This window comes from Phanerochaete carnosa, assembly GCF_000300595.1.
Source record: "Phanerochaete carnosa HHB-10118-sp unplaced genomic scaffold PHACAscaffold_9, whole genome shotgun sequence".
NCBI lineage: Eukaryota > Fungi > Basidiomycota > Agaricomycetes > Polyporales > Phanerochaetaceae > Phanerochaete > Phanerochaete carnosa.
The window spans coordinates 1542948-1558010 of record NW_006767636.1 but is presented as its reverse complement, the minus strand read 5'-3'; the positions used below and the strand labels follow the sequence as shown (position 1 = coordinate 1558010).

At 56.1% G+C, this 15063-nt stretch overlaps 5 protein-coding genes across 5 annotated transcripts; 3 read left to right on the top strand and 2 right to left on the bottom strand.

Moving 5' to 3' along the window:
- Window positions 1–208: 208 nt before the first annotated feature.
- Window positions 209–1088, bottom strand: PHACADRAFT_66658 (uncharacterized protein; the record flags this gene model as incomplete). The annotated part of the gene is made up of 5 exons (XM_007399695.1): window positions 209–233; window positions 288–359; window positions 413–459; window positions 515–789; window positions 842–1088. Coding segments are annotated over 5 exons (666 nt in total), but the record flags the coding sequence as incomplete, so codon positions are not given.
- Window positions 1089–3280: 2192 nt separating this feature from the next.
- Window positions 3281–6445, top strand: PHACADRAFT_262397 (uncharacterized protein; the record flags this gene model as incomplete). The annotated part of the gene is made up of 1 exon (XM_007399694.1): window positions 3281–6445. A coding segment is annotated over exon 1 (1841 nt), but the record flags the coding sequence as incomplete, so codon positions are not given.
- Window positions 6446–7140: 695 nt separating this feature from the next.
- On the top strand, window positions 7141–10186 carry PHACADRAFT_262394 (uncharacterized protein). The gene is made up of 11 exons (XM_007399693.1): window positions 7141–7275; window positions 7338–7479; window positions 7538–8317; window positions 8378–8547; window positions 8608–8701; window positions 8785–9178; window positions 9240–9370; window positions 9431–9470; window positions 9534–9630; window positions 9697–9739; window positions 9837–10186. Exons 1-11 carry the CDS (start codon window positions 7200–7202, stop codon window positions 9898–9900), a joined length of 2031 nt encoding a protein of 676 aa, XP_007399755.1. The 5' UTR covers window positions 7141–7199; the 3' UTR covers window positions 9901–10186.
- A 530-nt stretch (window positions 10187–10716) lies between these two features.
- On the top strand, window positions 10717–12792 carry PHACADRAFT_150830 (uncharacterized protein). The gene is made up of 8 exons (XM_007399692.1): window positions 10717–10861; window positions 10988–11045; window positions 11168–11339; window positions 11740–11892; window positions 11941–12053; window positions 12108–12265; window positions 12326–12473; window positions 12533–12792. Exons 1-8 carry the CDS (start codon window positions 10810–10812, stop codon window positions 12705–12707), a joined length of 1029 nt encoding a protein of 342 aa, XP_007399754.1. The 5' UTR covers window positions 10717–10809; the 3' UTR covers window positions 12708–12792.
- An 81-nt stretch (window positions 12793–12873) lies between these two features.
- On the bottom strand, window positions 12874–14505 carry PHACADRAFT_177373 (uncharacterized protein; the record flags this gene model as incomplete). Its single annotated transcript, XM_007399691.1, has 1 exon — window positions 12874–14505. The coding sequence occupies one exon, from the start codon at window positions 14503–14505 to the stop codon at window positions 12874–12876; it is 1632 nt and encodes a 543-aa protein (XP_007399753.1).
- Between the last annotated feature and the right edge of the window lie 558 nt (window positions 14506–15063).

Here is a 15063-nt window from a genome sequence, read left to right as displayed (position 1 = left end):
GATTACGAGCATGCTGAGCGTACTGTCTGGCGTACTGTTCTCGTTCATATTCCTCCTGCTCCCAACGCATCCTCTCCTGCGCTTGCTCCGTCGGATCCATGCCTTCGGCAACGTCCGCTGGGACGAAGAGCTGCTGATCTTCGTACTCGGGCTGGGTTTCAATGAGTTCCAGGGGCAACGCGCCCGGCTCTCGATTTTCAGGGAGCGGAGGTATGCGGTGCAGCAGGCCGAAACTGCCGATCGTTGCTCAGGTTAAAGGTTGATAACAGTTTCGCAAGAACACGCACCCAAATACACAGCCTAGGAGTCCTTCGCCACCCCAGTGTCTGTTCGGCACAAGTACAACCTCTCGGATGTTACTGACACAGATAAATTCAGGGCATGCTCAGATAGCGCGGGAGCAAACACATACTCAAAATCGTAAGAGTAAACAAAGACACGCAAGGGTTTGTCGATATGCTATGAACAGAAGGATGTCAATCGGTATCCTATCACAACTAGGGCTTGAACGCACTGCCTCGACGACTTCGTAAAAGTCTCCCTCGGTACTGAGCACGCCACCTGACCAGCCGATGATCCAGTCCCCATATGGCACGAGACCAGCGCTCTCCGCTGGGCTTCCTTCAAGCACGTCGAGCACATGCCACACGTTCTCCATCGCAGACTCGGGCTCGCACATGCGCATGCTCAACCCGAGCAGAGACGGCTTGTGTTCCGCCGTGTCGGGCTCTTTCGGGTCGGGCGTGGCGTACGGCATGCTCCATGTTCGTGACGGCACAATGGGCACATCTACAACACGTATCAGATGTGGTGCGGACGTGCTGCAGGGCGCGGTGCTCACCACGGACGTTCTGGCTCTTGCTGTTCCACACCAGCAGGCCGAGTGAGCGGCCCTCGTGAGCCTCAACTATGCGCTCGAGCTCTGTAGCGTCGATATTGTTCGACGCGGGGTTCTCATCCTTGAAGCCGACGACGAAATCAAAGTAGGGCTCGATGCTGGTCTGCGAGGCTGGTGATGACGGGGTTACGCGTAGAACGTGCAGCGCCCTGGGTGGGACCTTGGAGGCAGTGGACTGGCCAGCGCCCATGCCGTCGTCTCTTGTTGCTCACTGTCCCAGTGCTGAGTCGGTGTATCGCGGCGGACGACGAGGAGCGAGTACGGTGGATGCAGCGAACAGCGACCTCACGCTCTCGGCACCGACGGCAGCAGACGCCGGTAAAGCCACCGCTCCGACGTGGGCGTCTGCACATTGTAGGAGGTATGCCGAAAATGGAAGGCGTAGAGGATGGCTCTTCTCTGCACGCTTGTCTTGATGCACTCGTGGGGCAACTTAGCCGTAGAAAAGGGTGGCAGCTGCTTACTGGTGGGTACTCTCGGTGTTATGTTCAGTCTTTACCGTAAAAAGGACCGCTCGCTTCTGCCCTGCTCTTCACGAGGACATCTCGCTCTAGGCCGAGCTCTCGGATCGTGCCAAGTTGTTTACGAGTGAACTTAGCGTGGATCAGAAAACACGTCTAGACAATCTATAGGCTCCGAACGCGGCCCCAGAACGCACTTGCAATCTTCGCACCTGGACAAAGTTGAGCTTTGCTTTGACGTTTGGCAGCGAGCCGGACATTATGCATGGCATGCAGACGGAACTAGGTTAGCGAGGCTAGTCAGGCCGTTCGCAAGACACTAAAAGGAGGATGTACAGAGCATGATGTACTCGCCTGGTTGAGCCGTCGCAAACTTCCGCACCCTGCGGAAGACACCTGGGGCGGCGCAAAGACCTATCCAAACGGCGAGAACAACCACGGTGGCAGGAGAAATGCCGCTGATAGGTTACAAAGAGTAAAAATGTGCAGATGCAATGCCCAAACAAAGTTCCCTGGACCAAGCGAGCTCTGCGTCCAGTGATGTGCATGCTCACGCTCCTACGTCAGTGGACGATCACGAGAGAATACCCGTGGCAAACCCTGTGCGAAGCGACAAGCCAATTTCCCCATGGCACGGATAAAATGAGCGTCTACGGTTCATAGCCGTGGCAACGACTGTTTGTCCCGGATTTTTGCCTGAGTTGCAGGGGTAGGCTGCTCGCATCAAAGTTTGGCACTAAGACATTCCGGGCATGCGCACACCTTAAATCCTTGCATTCCCGTCCTCTATTCAGATGGGGAGTATGATTGATCACAGGATCTACCCGTTAAGTCGACGCCGACCGATGGGCGTGCGAGTTTAAGTGAGATACATACATCCGTAGAGGTGCCAGAGAGATTCCGAACATCAACCGCACACACAGCCAATGTCGAGCGAAGCGTTCGGTCATCGGTAAGGGATCACAGCAGCGTAGCGGATGACCTGTGGCGGAGGAGTTAGGGCCTCGGAATCGGTAAGGTGCTTGAGAAAATCTGAACAGATTAGTGAGCCGTTATCAAACGATGTAAGCTTGCAGAAAATACTGACGAGAAGAAGCGGAGTGCCATCGTTGAAATGCGGCGGCGGAATGTGTTGGTCGCCTCATTTTTAGTCTTCGTATGATGGCGGAAGCTTTATGAACGCTGTCGCATGTTGCATTTCTTAAAACAAAAGTAACAGAACTAGCACTGCATTAATAGGAATAAAGAACGTACAGCATAGGGCTGGTTTTGCGAAGTTTCGAAGGCTGTATCGAAAATGAGTCGAGCTGTACCAGATCTCCAGTGGCAACGTGATACATGATACATACTTTGAGGACAAAGACCAAGCCCAAAGTGCAGTATACCTTGTAAGATAGTTCAGCTGATATGGCCTCTTCAATCATGCTGCTTAATGATGCACTTCATATTGCAGATTTCTTTTTCATAAGGCACGGCTGCAAAGCGACGGCTTACGGCAGGTCTCAATCTTATGAGCCCACTAGTCTCACGTTAACATTCTGTGCAGCATGGGCAGCGGCCTTATACATGTAATTAGATATGAAATCGCAGACTCATCTGTGAAATGCTCAGCGTTGCTGTGGAGCCGGCAGAAAAGCGAAGTGCGCTCTGGCTAGCCGGAAGCGCATCAAAAGCGGCTGCCGGAAAAGGGAGATCTCGGCGCGTTATGGGTGTTAGTGTCACGACGTTACAGCTCTGTCACTGTCACAGCTCTCTTTCTCAAACAGTCTCGAGCGAGCTCGGCTTGACGCGTGCAAGCCAAAAGTTTCACGGTCCCGTGGAGAACCAAGAAGCCAACTGTGCGGGGCGAAAGACGAGTATAGTGAGGTGCTGCAGGGCATGACGTGCGTCCTAACATCTCTTAGCTCTATGAGCCCAATGTGCTTACTGGAATGCAGCTGACTTATGTTCATTTGTCGGCATCACTTGCAACGAGTGAACGTGACGAAACTTTTCCTCGGGCGTACCGTAAACAGACCACTCCTCTGTATTGCTCATCCTATTCCACACTATCCAGTCCATGCTCGCTTCACATCTCGAACAGTCCCAGAAGATGCGGCGGCCACGGAGCAGGCTGGGACCGCTGCCGCTGCCGACACCTCACTCAACACAACGCGTTTTACCGTGTCACACGGAGAGGCTGCATCGGCATCCACGTCTAACGAGGCCGTACGGCCGACGGCGACTTCACGCGTGCCGTCTTCCCAGGGTACCCTCCCCTCAACCCTTACGAGTATGAAGGCGGAGGACATAATGCAAAAACTCACTTTTGCGGCTAAGAGAAACGAACAGAAGGTCGCGAATCAAACTGTGCGACAGCTCTTGAGGACGTCCAAGCGCAGGACACAACAGAACCGTGACGACATAGCCGTGCATATACTAGGTCTTACGAAACATCGGGAGCTGTTCGAAGTCAAGACCATCCAAGCCGTCCTTACAGACCTCCAGGAACGTGATACCCTGTCGAAAATGCCCACCGGTGTCCTCGCTATTGCTCTCGCCTCTACACTCGAGCAGGCGACCGTAGACGGCAACGCAGACGAAGTCTCCATTTACACTATGATCTCTCCCGTATTGCTATCTTCGCTGGCGTCTCGACGACCTGCAATATACAAAGATCCATCACACAAGATATCGCACATGCAAACACTCTGGGCTCTCTTCAAGATTATCCGTAGACTAATACACCTCGAGCAGTACAAAGCTGTTATGCCTATATTCGACGAGCTCGTCAAATCTGGGGCGATACCCGCAAAGGCCATGGTCGGCCTTCCTTCAAGCGGCTTCGCGCATATAGTCCTCACGGTCCTTCTCCGCTGCTGCATAGACTTTGGCTGGCGCTCGCGCGCCGCATACATCCTGCTCGAGACGCCACAATGGGACCAAGCCCGCTCGCCTATGTTCAACCGGGTCCTCGACGAAGTGGTTGACTTTGTGCTGGACTCAGAGGAAGAGCCGAATACACCAGGCCTCGCAGCGGCGCTTATGGTGCGCATCGCGAACAACCCGGAAGTTATTACGCTTCCCGACCATGTCGTCGTGCGGTTTTATGAGGTCTTGCGCAAACACAGGCTCAGAGAGCAGGCACTGGCTTTCTACCGCGTTACTCGTGCTCCCGCCATCCTCGAGAAGTTTAGGTATCCGCCGCCAAAAGGCGACAGTTTCATGTGGCTCTTCCGTTTCGCCGCGGGAGAGCGACAAATCCATGTAGCGCGTCTGCTGGTGAAAGACCTAGTTGACGAAGACATCAAAATTCCCCAGCTAGCGCGTTCGTTCGTGGTCTCCGAGGCAGCAGTTCGCGGGTTCATGGGTTACGCGCGAACCCTCTGGGAGCGATGGAAGAAAGATGTGTTCGTCGTCGGAGACGGCGGCACCGCCCTAAGACTCGTTAGCATTACTCGTAACCGCATCTCTGCCCTCGAGCACAAGGCGCGCACCCAGGAACGCCAAATGAAGCCACCCAGCAAGGTCGCGCTTGGCGAATCCGACGGAGATACGAACGAAGCTTCGGAGCCGCTGCAAGCGGATCTCGATCTTGCCCAAGACGTCACTTTGAGTACCGTCGAAGCTGTACCCGACTCCCCCGCTGCCCGAAGCCCAGCTGATGCCCCGGAAGAAGAACACAGTAGTCTGTCCTATGAGGAACGCATCGCGGATTACCGAACATTTGCCGAAGACGTCGTGAAGACGTTCAGAGGAATTCATGAGCCACTCGAGCGCGCACCTCACAAGACCTTGAATGCGTTGGCGCGAGTCTATATCATGATGGACGATGTCGAGGAAGGGTTCGCGATGCTCAAAATTATTATACAGCGTGGACAGGTGCCGGACGTGCGGGACGTGAATGTCGCGTTGTCAGCGTTGTCGAGCCAGAATCCCCGCGCCGCGTCCCGGATACTCGAGCGAATGATCAGGCTGGGCATCGAGCCCAGCGTCGTGTCGTTCGGGACGGTCATCCATCACGCCCTCCTGAAGGACGACATGACCCTTGTTTCCGCTCTGATCACTCGATCACGGCAAGTTGGGATCGCCCAGCTCGATTACAAGACGATCGGTACCCTCATCCGCTCAGCAATTTCGGTACCTTACGATGAGAAATCTCCCAACCGCCAGCAGCTTCGGAAGGTCGAGGACCTGGTATATTCACTCACCGACGCGGGCTACGCGGTGTCACCCGCCATTGCCACGGATTGTATCCACACCGCCTTACGTGCTGACAAGCCCGTAACGGCGTTCGAGTTCTGGCAGCTCCTCGTCGACGGCAAAGTCGAGCATACGGACAAACAGCAGGTGGCCCTCCGGACCCGCATAGCCCGCAACCTTGTGCGACATGTCAGGGCAGGTGTCCTACGAGAAGCGTCTTCGCGCTCTATGATCTGGGAGCTCGGCCTACGGCCCTCGAGCAACGGCAGGATGAGCTGGCTCGAAGAAGAGGGCACGGAGCAGGAACAGTCATAGGCAGCGGAAGAGGGAGGGACTCGCCTAAAGGCTCCGGACGCTGGTGATCACCGGGGAAGCTCTTTCTGCGTCCGGAACGTTGATGCTGAAGCAGGATGCGGCCTTCACGAGGCCTGCAGCAGCGGCTGGCCAGTGCAGCGACACGGTCATGGGATGCAGGAGCGACGCTCTGTGTCCGTCGCTCGCGCGCGATCGGGAGCGAGTCTTGGTCATTGGGCAGGCTCGCTCATCAAATTCGGGTGCAGTTGTGGTCGCTGCTGGAAGGTGTGTGTAGAATGCGGGGGCGCTGGTTGCGGGGGCAGCAAGCTTTGTTCACGTGGTGGAAACCTTTCTTTTCTTCCAGAACGACCGCGGTGGGCGGTATGTAGGCTGGGGAGTGGAGCTATGCACATGGGCTGGGACGGGTGGCGGCTTGGACTGTCGTCTGTCCGCCTCGCGAGGGCCGGGGTGCAGCGGTGGCGGTAGCGATACGATACTGTAACTGGCTGGCTGGGACGATGTCCTCTGGCCGATAATCTCACTCGTCTGGACACGGACTGCGTGACCATCAGGGATTTGATTCAGTGTTGAACGTTGATCAGGCTCGGTATGTGCTGGGTATGGGAGCTTGGGCCCGTGTGTGTGGAAGCCGTCGAGGAACGGTCGAAACGCCGGAGTTGAACCGCGTGGATTGGACCGGCGGGCAATTGGGCGACCCGTGACGGCCGTGAGGGTCAGAAGCGTCTGGAATGCGCGTGCGCAATGTTTATTGCGTCGAGATAATTGCTGAGGTGGAAGGAGGACACAAGCAGAGAACAAACAGAGCTGATCCGTCAAAAAGACTCCTCTTCGCCTTTATGCCTGGACCTGAAACTACCCCGCATTCCGCCCCGCACTTCGCCTCCTCCTCCTCTTCCGCTCTCCGACGTCGTCCTCGTCGTCTGAAACCATTTCAGCGGCTTATTCCCTGGGCTACCCGTCCTCGATCAGATCAGTCCCAAACCCGGCTGGTGTTTCCCTCGCGTCTGCGCTTGTCTCCCCGCTCCCACCCCTCGCGTCCGCACCCGCCTGTCCTCTCATGGCTCCGTCTCGTGCTAAAAAAGAGTCTGCCTCTCCCACCCCGCCTTCTGACGATGCTGCACCCAAAGATTCGTCCGAAAACAGTAAAATCAAGAGAAAGTCAGTCTCTCTTCCCCCGACATTTCACCGTTCGTTTCAGTGCCCCCCTTGCCGCCTCTTTGCGGTCCTGCCCCCAGCCTCTTGTTCTCTCTTCTCCTGCTACCAGGCTTTAGCCCTTCAACCCTCTTCACTTTGCCACCATTTCCTTTCTACAGCTGCGTTTTCAGTCATCGGCCGCGTTTTCCATGTCCATGCGTTCCACTCGCTCTGCAGACACGAGAGCTAACCCTGATCCTTTGCAAACTAGGCGGCAATCTCAGAGTCCGTATCCCCTTGCGCCATCGAGTACATGACCGCCCTAGGCTGACACTTGCACCACACAGGTTGCGATGCTTGCAGAGCTCGCAAAGTGAGGTGCGCGAGAGAAAACCCCGACGACCCCAAGCAGTCGTGCAAGCACTGCATCGCGCTCGGTATTCCATGCACGTATGACTACCAGCCCAAAAAGAGGGGGCCACCAAATCTGTGAGTATTACAGTCTGCTTCACGCCCACGCGAATGAGAGTACGAGCGCGTTTAGTAGCTACCTCCGACGGCTGCAGGAGGCGCAAGCGGCGGCACAGGCAGCAGCACAGGCTCAAGTGCAGGAGAACGGCAACGGCGAAGTCGTCCATTCTCCGGTGCAGAAGAGCGTGAGCCCCACGCAATCGGTCATGTCGACAAGCCCTCAACTGCCCTCACCGTTCCTCGAGCCAGCGATGAACAACGTGCCATCCTCCCTGCTCCCAGGCGCCCTCACACCTTCGCGATATCCCATTGCCGCAGACAGCTTCCATACGCAATTCTCCGGCATGTCATTTGCCGCCGGCCGTGCCGAGCTAAATGGTCGTCCTTCTCGCAACGAAGAGCCCAACGGCTTCGCAGCCACCGAGCAGTTCAGCACCTACCCGCTGTTCAACTGGTCATACAAGCAGCACCAGCCACTGCCTATACCCCCACCGACTGCTATACCCCCACTCTCTTATTATTACCGCCCACACAGGCTCGAAGATATCGCCCCACGCGACACGATCCTGCTCATCATCGCACTCTTTTTTGACTTTGTCTACCCACTGACACCGTGCGTACACAAGCCAAGCTTCATGGCAGACGTGCACTCTCGGCGCGAGGAGCGAGATCCGCTCTTCTTCGCCCTCGTCATGTCCACCGTGGCATCGACTCTGGTGCAGGTTCCCAGGTCGTACCTGCCGATGGAACGACATGCCGTTCGCAAGCTCGCTCAAACATGCCACGAAGCTAGTCGCCACATCTCTGTAGCGTCTTATGATCCTCCCACGTCGATGCACGTCGTCATCAGATACTTGTGAGCACTGCTCCCAGCCCAATTCATTCGCGCTGATCCCCTTATCATCGACTCAATTAGCGATTGTGTCTACCATTTCTGCGAGGGCCATGACGCTACGCAGCACGCAGCGTTCGGTGAAGCGGCACACATCGCCGTAACGCTGAGAATGCACGAAGAGTCGTCCTATGAGGGCCTCGATCTTGTTGAGTGTGAAGTGCGCCGGAGAACGTTCTGGCTGCTGTTTGGCGGTAAGCTTCCAAGCTAGCGCTTCCACCCCTGCCCTATGACAGCTCAACCGTCACCTCCAGCTGACAAGTCCATGTCCATTCTACTCGGACGACCGATTTGTTTGCGCGACGAGGATACCACGTGCAACTTCCCTCGGGAGCTGGACGACGAATAGTGAGTTCGTTTCCTGCAGATCCAGACGACCGAGATTTAACCAGGCTATACCCGTAATTTTCCTTTGGGTATGTGTTCCACAGCATCACGCCAAGCGCATACCTCCCACAGCCCCACGGCAAGACGGCTCTCGTTTCCGGCCTGAACTACATCTCCCGGATATTTGCATTGCTGGGCGAGATCCTGGTGCGGATCCGGGTGGACAAGCGCTCGCCGCCACAAGGGCAGTTCCTCACGGCGCGATTGGAGGAGGTGCAGGCGCTGCACAACAGGATCATGACCGCGCTGGCGCATGCACCGGAGCCGCTCCGGCTCAAGCAGGCGCTGGGTCACGCCATCTCTCCCGAGTACGGCGGCGCCGGCTTCCGCCAAGCGACATTCGCGGAAGTCAAGGACTTCTTCGATAACCCGAACGCCTCGCGGGCCAACGCGCTCAACCCATTCCTCGTGATGCAGGCGAACCTGTACGTGACTCAGGTGAGTGCTTGTGGTTTTCCATCATCATCTTCCAGAGGCTCATTGTTCCACCCCCACGCAGCAACTCGTGCGCTTCGTGATTGAACAGTATCGTGATGAGCTCATGACCTCCCTGCACGGCCATATTGACGAGTCACGGGTGGCCGAGGATAGGGAGGCAGTGGCGAGTGACCTGCTCAACATCCTGCATAGGCAAGAGGGCTTCTTCGCCTCGGTGGCTATTCCGACATATTGAATGATGTCTCTTTTCAGCATACCCATTCAATCCATCGCGACAAACGGACCTTCTTTGGTAAGCACAAGGCCCGGTTTTAAGTTATATCAATTGTGCCCAGGTGTCTGATGCTGCGTGCAGGTCCACAAGGTGCGCTTCGTCGCTTCCACACTCCTCGACGCCGTGCGCAAGGCGGAGACTGCCCCGGCCTCGGCTGCACGTGCGCACGCCTACCTTTGTGAGTACCTCCGCAAACCCCCTTCGTGGCGTGATCCGCATGACGCTAACCGCGTGCCTGTTCCAGGGGACTTCCTGTCCATCCTATCCGAGATTGAGAGGAACTATTTGTGAGTCTCTTCTGTCCTTCCATCCTCGATCGAGCGCGGGCTCGGGGAAACTGGAAGAGTCCGCTCGCTAACCATTCGACAATGTCCCCCTGCGCAGATTGGACGACGACAGGGACGCTGCCTCGAGTGCCGATGGCATGCCTCTCGTTGGAAGCAACTAGGCTTCCGGCCCCTTTGCCCTTACCGCCTTGGACCATATGTTAGCTGACAGACGATGCTTCGGTTGCCCGCGGTACTCCTCCATACTCGCGCCCATACTCGTGATCATTTTTTACCAGGGCTTGTGTCCCTGTTGTTTATGCAGCCTGTCTAACACGTGGCCTTGTATTTTATTTGCTTACAGTGCTATCCACCACCCCTTTACCCTGCTCTTATAATCTGTCCGTTTAGTGTCTGTATTGCTTGAGTCCCTGGATGTAAAATAAGCAGCTGTATGTTTGTCTTTGGCGACTTCCCTTCCTTTGGGTTCGCTCGCATTTACGCTTCTCGCGATAGGCACCGTAGTACCGAGGCTGCCGGAAACCTTCGAGTGCGACCTCGGGCTAGAACATCTGATTCATGAAGGCACGACTTCGGAAAGAATACGTAGAGACCGTCGGGGGCTGTCATACGAAGCTTGTGCGGCCTTCCGCCGTTCGCGTTGTGTGTGTAATGAGCCGCTGGTATGGAGGCCAGCCACTGGCAGATTAGGTGCCACGACATGAAGCTTTGGAACTGAAACCTGACTTGGAACATGTTCTCGGGCACGCCTGAACCGAGTAACTTTGACTCTGTATGTGTACACGGCCGTCTTTCTTAGGAGCTGGTTGCGCTCGCTATCGTCTGTTCTGGTGAACGAAGATCCCTTCGTTAGCCTGGTGTGCTGAAAATGGGTTAAATATGGTCCAGGTATCACATGTGTATTCCTTATACGGTTTGCTCGGCAAATTGCGTGATTGGCTGGTGTAATCCAGAAATGGGCAACACAATGTTTGCCCTCGAGTTTATGCACAGGGTTTGCGAACCTTTGCTGCGGCCTACTTCCGTCTTCCGTACTTTGCTTCTTCCTATTTTCTCGCAGCTTTGCAAAAATGGAGACGACTGATATCGGCTCGAAAAGCGTGCCTCTCCAGATAACAGAAGGTGCGTTATTTTGTCCCCGAACACCCGCGCCATGTGCTCGAGGACGGCAGCAGTGCTCGCACAGCCCTTCTGGCTCTTCCTCGTCAGTTCAGCAGAGAGATGACCCTGGTTTATTTGTATTTGCAGACGAAGCTGCTGTTTACGACAGACAGATCCGGTTATGGGGCCTCGAGGCCCAACAGAGGTGCGCACGAACCGGCGGTGCCCGCCCCATTGCCTCCGCGATCAGTGCCCGCGGGGGCACGACCTGGGCAGTCCTGCATCGCGCTTTGCACATGTTTGTCCTGAAAGATGACATGTGTCCAGAATGCGCAATGCGACAATCCTCGTCCTCCGCCTCAAGGGCGTCGCGACCGAGACTATCAAAAACATCGTCCTTGCGGGCATCGGCAAGCTCGTCGTCGTCGACACCGAGGATGTCTCCGCGGAGGATCTGAGTGCTGGGTTCTTCTACCGAGACGAGGACATGGGTAAGAAGGTAAGCATCCTCCGGACCTCGCTTGCCAGGTGGCAGGGGCATCTACGGTGCACAGGGCAATCGATAGAAGCCTTTGCGGCAACCCGTGATTCCGTTATCGCCGTCCTCTGTGGCTGGTATTGGTGCTATACGGGGACCTGCTATTCAACATGATCCTGCCCAGTTTCTCCGAGAATTATTGGGTTGGCTGCTGCGATCCTGTGAACGTCACGACAGACAGGGGACACCGTGATCTCTCTATTCTACGCAGTCCTGTTTGCATCGCCGAGCAACGTATATGGCGGTATAGTGGAGCATTGACAGCCAAATAAAGAAAATAATTTGAACTGACTGTATACGCCGCCCCTTACGTACTATTTTCATCATTATTGTAGAACCTTCTGCTGACAGTCTTGCGCAGAGAGTAGACGCGGCAAAGTCCCACATCGAGAGCCTGAACCCATTGGTCACGGTAGAGACATTGCAGGACCCTGCTTCGCTAGAAGAAGGCCTCGACGAGCTAATCAAAGGTGTCGACTTGGTCTGCGTAACGGACTGGGACCGAGAGGGTTTGGTGAGATTCCTGGCTGTCGCCCTGGAAACGTCCTAAGAGCATATTCAGATACGCACCAACGACATCTGCCGGCGACATTCGAAGCCATTCTACGCAGGCGGCACATTTGGCCTATTAGGCTACATTTTCTGCGACCTCCTGCAACACGACTACATTTCACCGTACGCCCACTTTTCTTTCCATTACATCACACTGGCCCTGACAGAGTCTTGCAGGGACCGCTCTGCACCCGCAGGCAAGGAAGCCGTGCAGAAGAATGTAAAACTCACGGCGGCGTATGTTCCGCTGCGCGACGCGCTCGGGCACCGGTGGAAGGGTTTGACGCGCAAGCAGACGAAGGAGCTGAACCCTGCAGTCGTCTTCTCCGTCCTTGGTGCGTATCACCCTCCAGCTAAGTCGTTCTCGGATCGGTACTGACAGTGTGACCGGACAGCGCTGTGGGAATACCAGGCCAAGCATGGCAGACAGCTCCCGGACGACGCCTCGACGGTTGCTGAGCTGGAGGGCATTGCGACGTCCCTGCTGGTTAATGCTGAAGTCAGCAAGCAAGCTCTCCCTGCCATCCCCAGGGAACTGCTCGAGTATGTCACGGAAAGTTTAATGGTGTCTTATTGTGCATTACTCATGCGTGGTACCACAGGACAATTTCGACCACGGCTGTACACGAACTTTCACCCGTATGCGCCGTCGTGGGAGGCATGCTTGCGCAGGACATATTAAAGGCTCTTGCCGCGCGCGAGCCGCCGATAGCAAATTTCTTTACCTTTGATGGCAGCACTGGAGGAGGTACTGTTGCCCGCATGAGCATGCCCTAAGGCTCGGTAACTCTCTGAGGTCATTATGGTGAAATTCATTACGAATGTTCTATACTGCGCGCCATGCGGGAAGTGTTCACAGGACAACTGCTCGTGCTGTAATACGAAGCAAGAACGACGGTAATTGATTGTGCACTGTCCGTCCCACTTTCCCTTGCTATCTCGATTATGGCTCGCCCTTCCCTGTCTCGTTCAGCACCCGGTAGAAATCAGCCACGAGATAGAGGCTCCCGGCAATGATGATGAGACCTTCATCTTCACAATCGGCTGACCCTGCGTCCCGCAGCTGGTTCTCCGCTGCCCATTCCAGCGCCGCGCGCAGCTGGGGCTCTCCTACGTTCTCGTCCTCCCTCTCGGGCGTCCAGACGTCTGCAGCCGGGAGCAGCGAGCGCACGACCTCGCGGAGCTCGGACGGCTTCTCGGACTTGACCCAGGGCATGCCCTCGGGCGGAGTGAACCGTACCAGGGCGACGCGCGTGACGACCTTCACGTGCGCACCGAGGCTGTCCAAGTCTAGCGCGAGCAGCGGAGTGAGCGTCTGCTCCGGGGTCTTTGGCGGCGAGTGCGACAGGGCAAGGACGTATGTGAGGGAAATTGTTCTGCATGGCGCTTCGCTTTGGGACAGCGGTGGGCCAACTGGTTCCATTGGACCAGGCGCTACGAGCGCCGGCGATGGCGGCTTTGGTGGCTTGGTTACAGAGGCGAGCGTCCCCTCGACGAATGAAGCCAGGCGTGCGGCAGATGCGGAGTTGTGCGCGCCGTCCGCAAGGATGACGAACTCCTGTTTGGGAGCGGCGGTGTTTGGGATGCCAGATAAGGGCAGTTGGATGGTATGGAACGAAAGTCGACCGCGCCAGTGTGTGGACTGTATCCCTTGGGAGATGGACAGAGCGGTGATGCGATGCTTGAAGTCCAATGGGTGGCCGCTTTCGAGGAGTGTCAAGATTATGGTGGCCGCCGTGCCAAGATTATCGAGCTGGTGCTCGCCCTGCAATGGCAGGAGTGCATGGATAAAATCCGGATTGTCTAGTATGCCTAGAAGTGCGAACGACACCGGCTGGGAGAACGGCTGCACGCCGTTCTCGCAGTGGAACGCAGCGGGCACGAGCGACGTGGGGCACCGCGGCTGCATGTCGAGCGTCGAGCCCCAGTCCCGCTTCGTCGGGACGATCGCGCGGATTAGGTTTGCGCCAACACGTTCGATGACTTCGCGTACGACGGCTTCGACTTCGGTGCTGTGCTCTGGGCTCTGCGGTCCGAGCACGAACGGCTTGCCAGACCGAGCGATGGCAGCCTTCTCCCTTGCGATCTCGCGGACGTTCGTGCCGAGGAAGGCCTGGTGGTCTAGATCCACTGCCGTGAGCGCAGAGACGAGGACACATTCATCCGGGATGACATTCGTCGCGTCGAGGCGGCCGCCCATGCCGACCTCAAGCACGACAACATCGACTTCTGCTTCCTCAAAGATGACAAGTGCGGTGGCGGTAAGAAGCTCGAAGCTCGAGCAATTTAAACCGCGTTCGTTGTCCGTGGCCTCCACGCGCTTCCTTGTTGATTCGTACACGGACGGGAGCACAGACTCATTGTCGATGGTGATGCAGTCGTGAATGACAGCGAGATGTGGGCTGTTGAACCTACCGACCGAGTAAGACGAAGCGGCGAGGACGGAAGAGAGTAATACGGAGACGCTGCCTTTGCCGTTCGTGCCTGCGATGTGACACGTTGGGCGAGTGTATTTCGGAAGATACGTGAGCAGCTTGCATATTCTGTTGAGAGAAAGGTCTATGCGTCCGGCCATCTGAAAGATAGACTGTTTGACTACGCTCGTCGTTCTGAGTGAAGAAGGGACATGCACTGATCCTGAAACTATTTGTTATCCACTGCAAAGCTGCGCGAGTGATGTAAAGATAGCAGACGCCTAGGAGCCGACGCGAGACCCCGAATACTCCAGTACGTTGCTCAATCGTCCGAAGAGGCTCCGGACCGTTTCACAACCTGTCACAAGCCCTTGCTACCACTCTGGAGATTCAGTTGTGCATGTGCAAGATAATTTGGCTGCCCCCAAGGTGAGTTACGAGACGTGCTCAATTCTAAAGTGGATGGGATGGGATGGGATGGTTTCGAGCCAGCACACGGTGGCTGTAGCTTTCCCGCTGATGGCGTAGATTAGCCGTGAGACATAAGTCAGAAATAGATCTGTTCCTAACCCGCCATCCCGCCCTTGAGTCCCGCTCGCTTCCAAAACAAGTAAATGTATTTGTACAAAGCAAATAGAGGCGGGAGAGGGGGGTCGAGCACCTGGTGGCCAACTCCCTGGTAAAGTGCCCGGCGCTGTCTCTAGCGTAAAGTGCGCTGG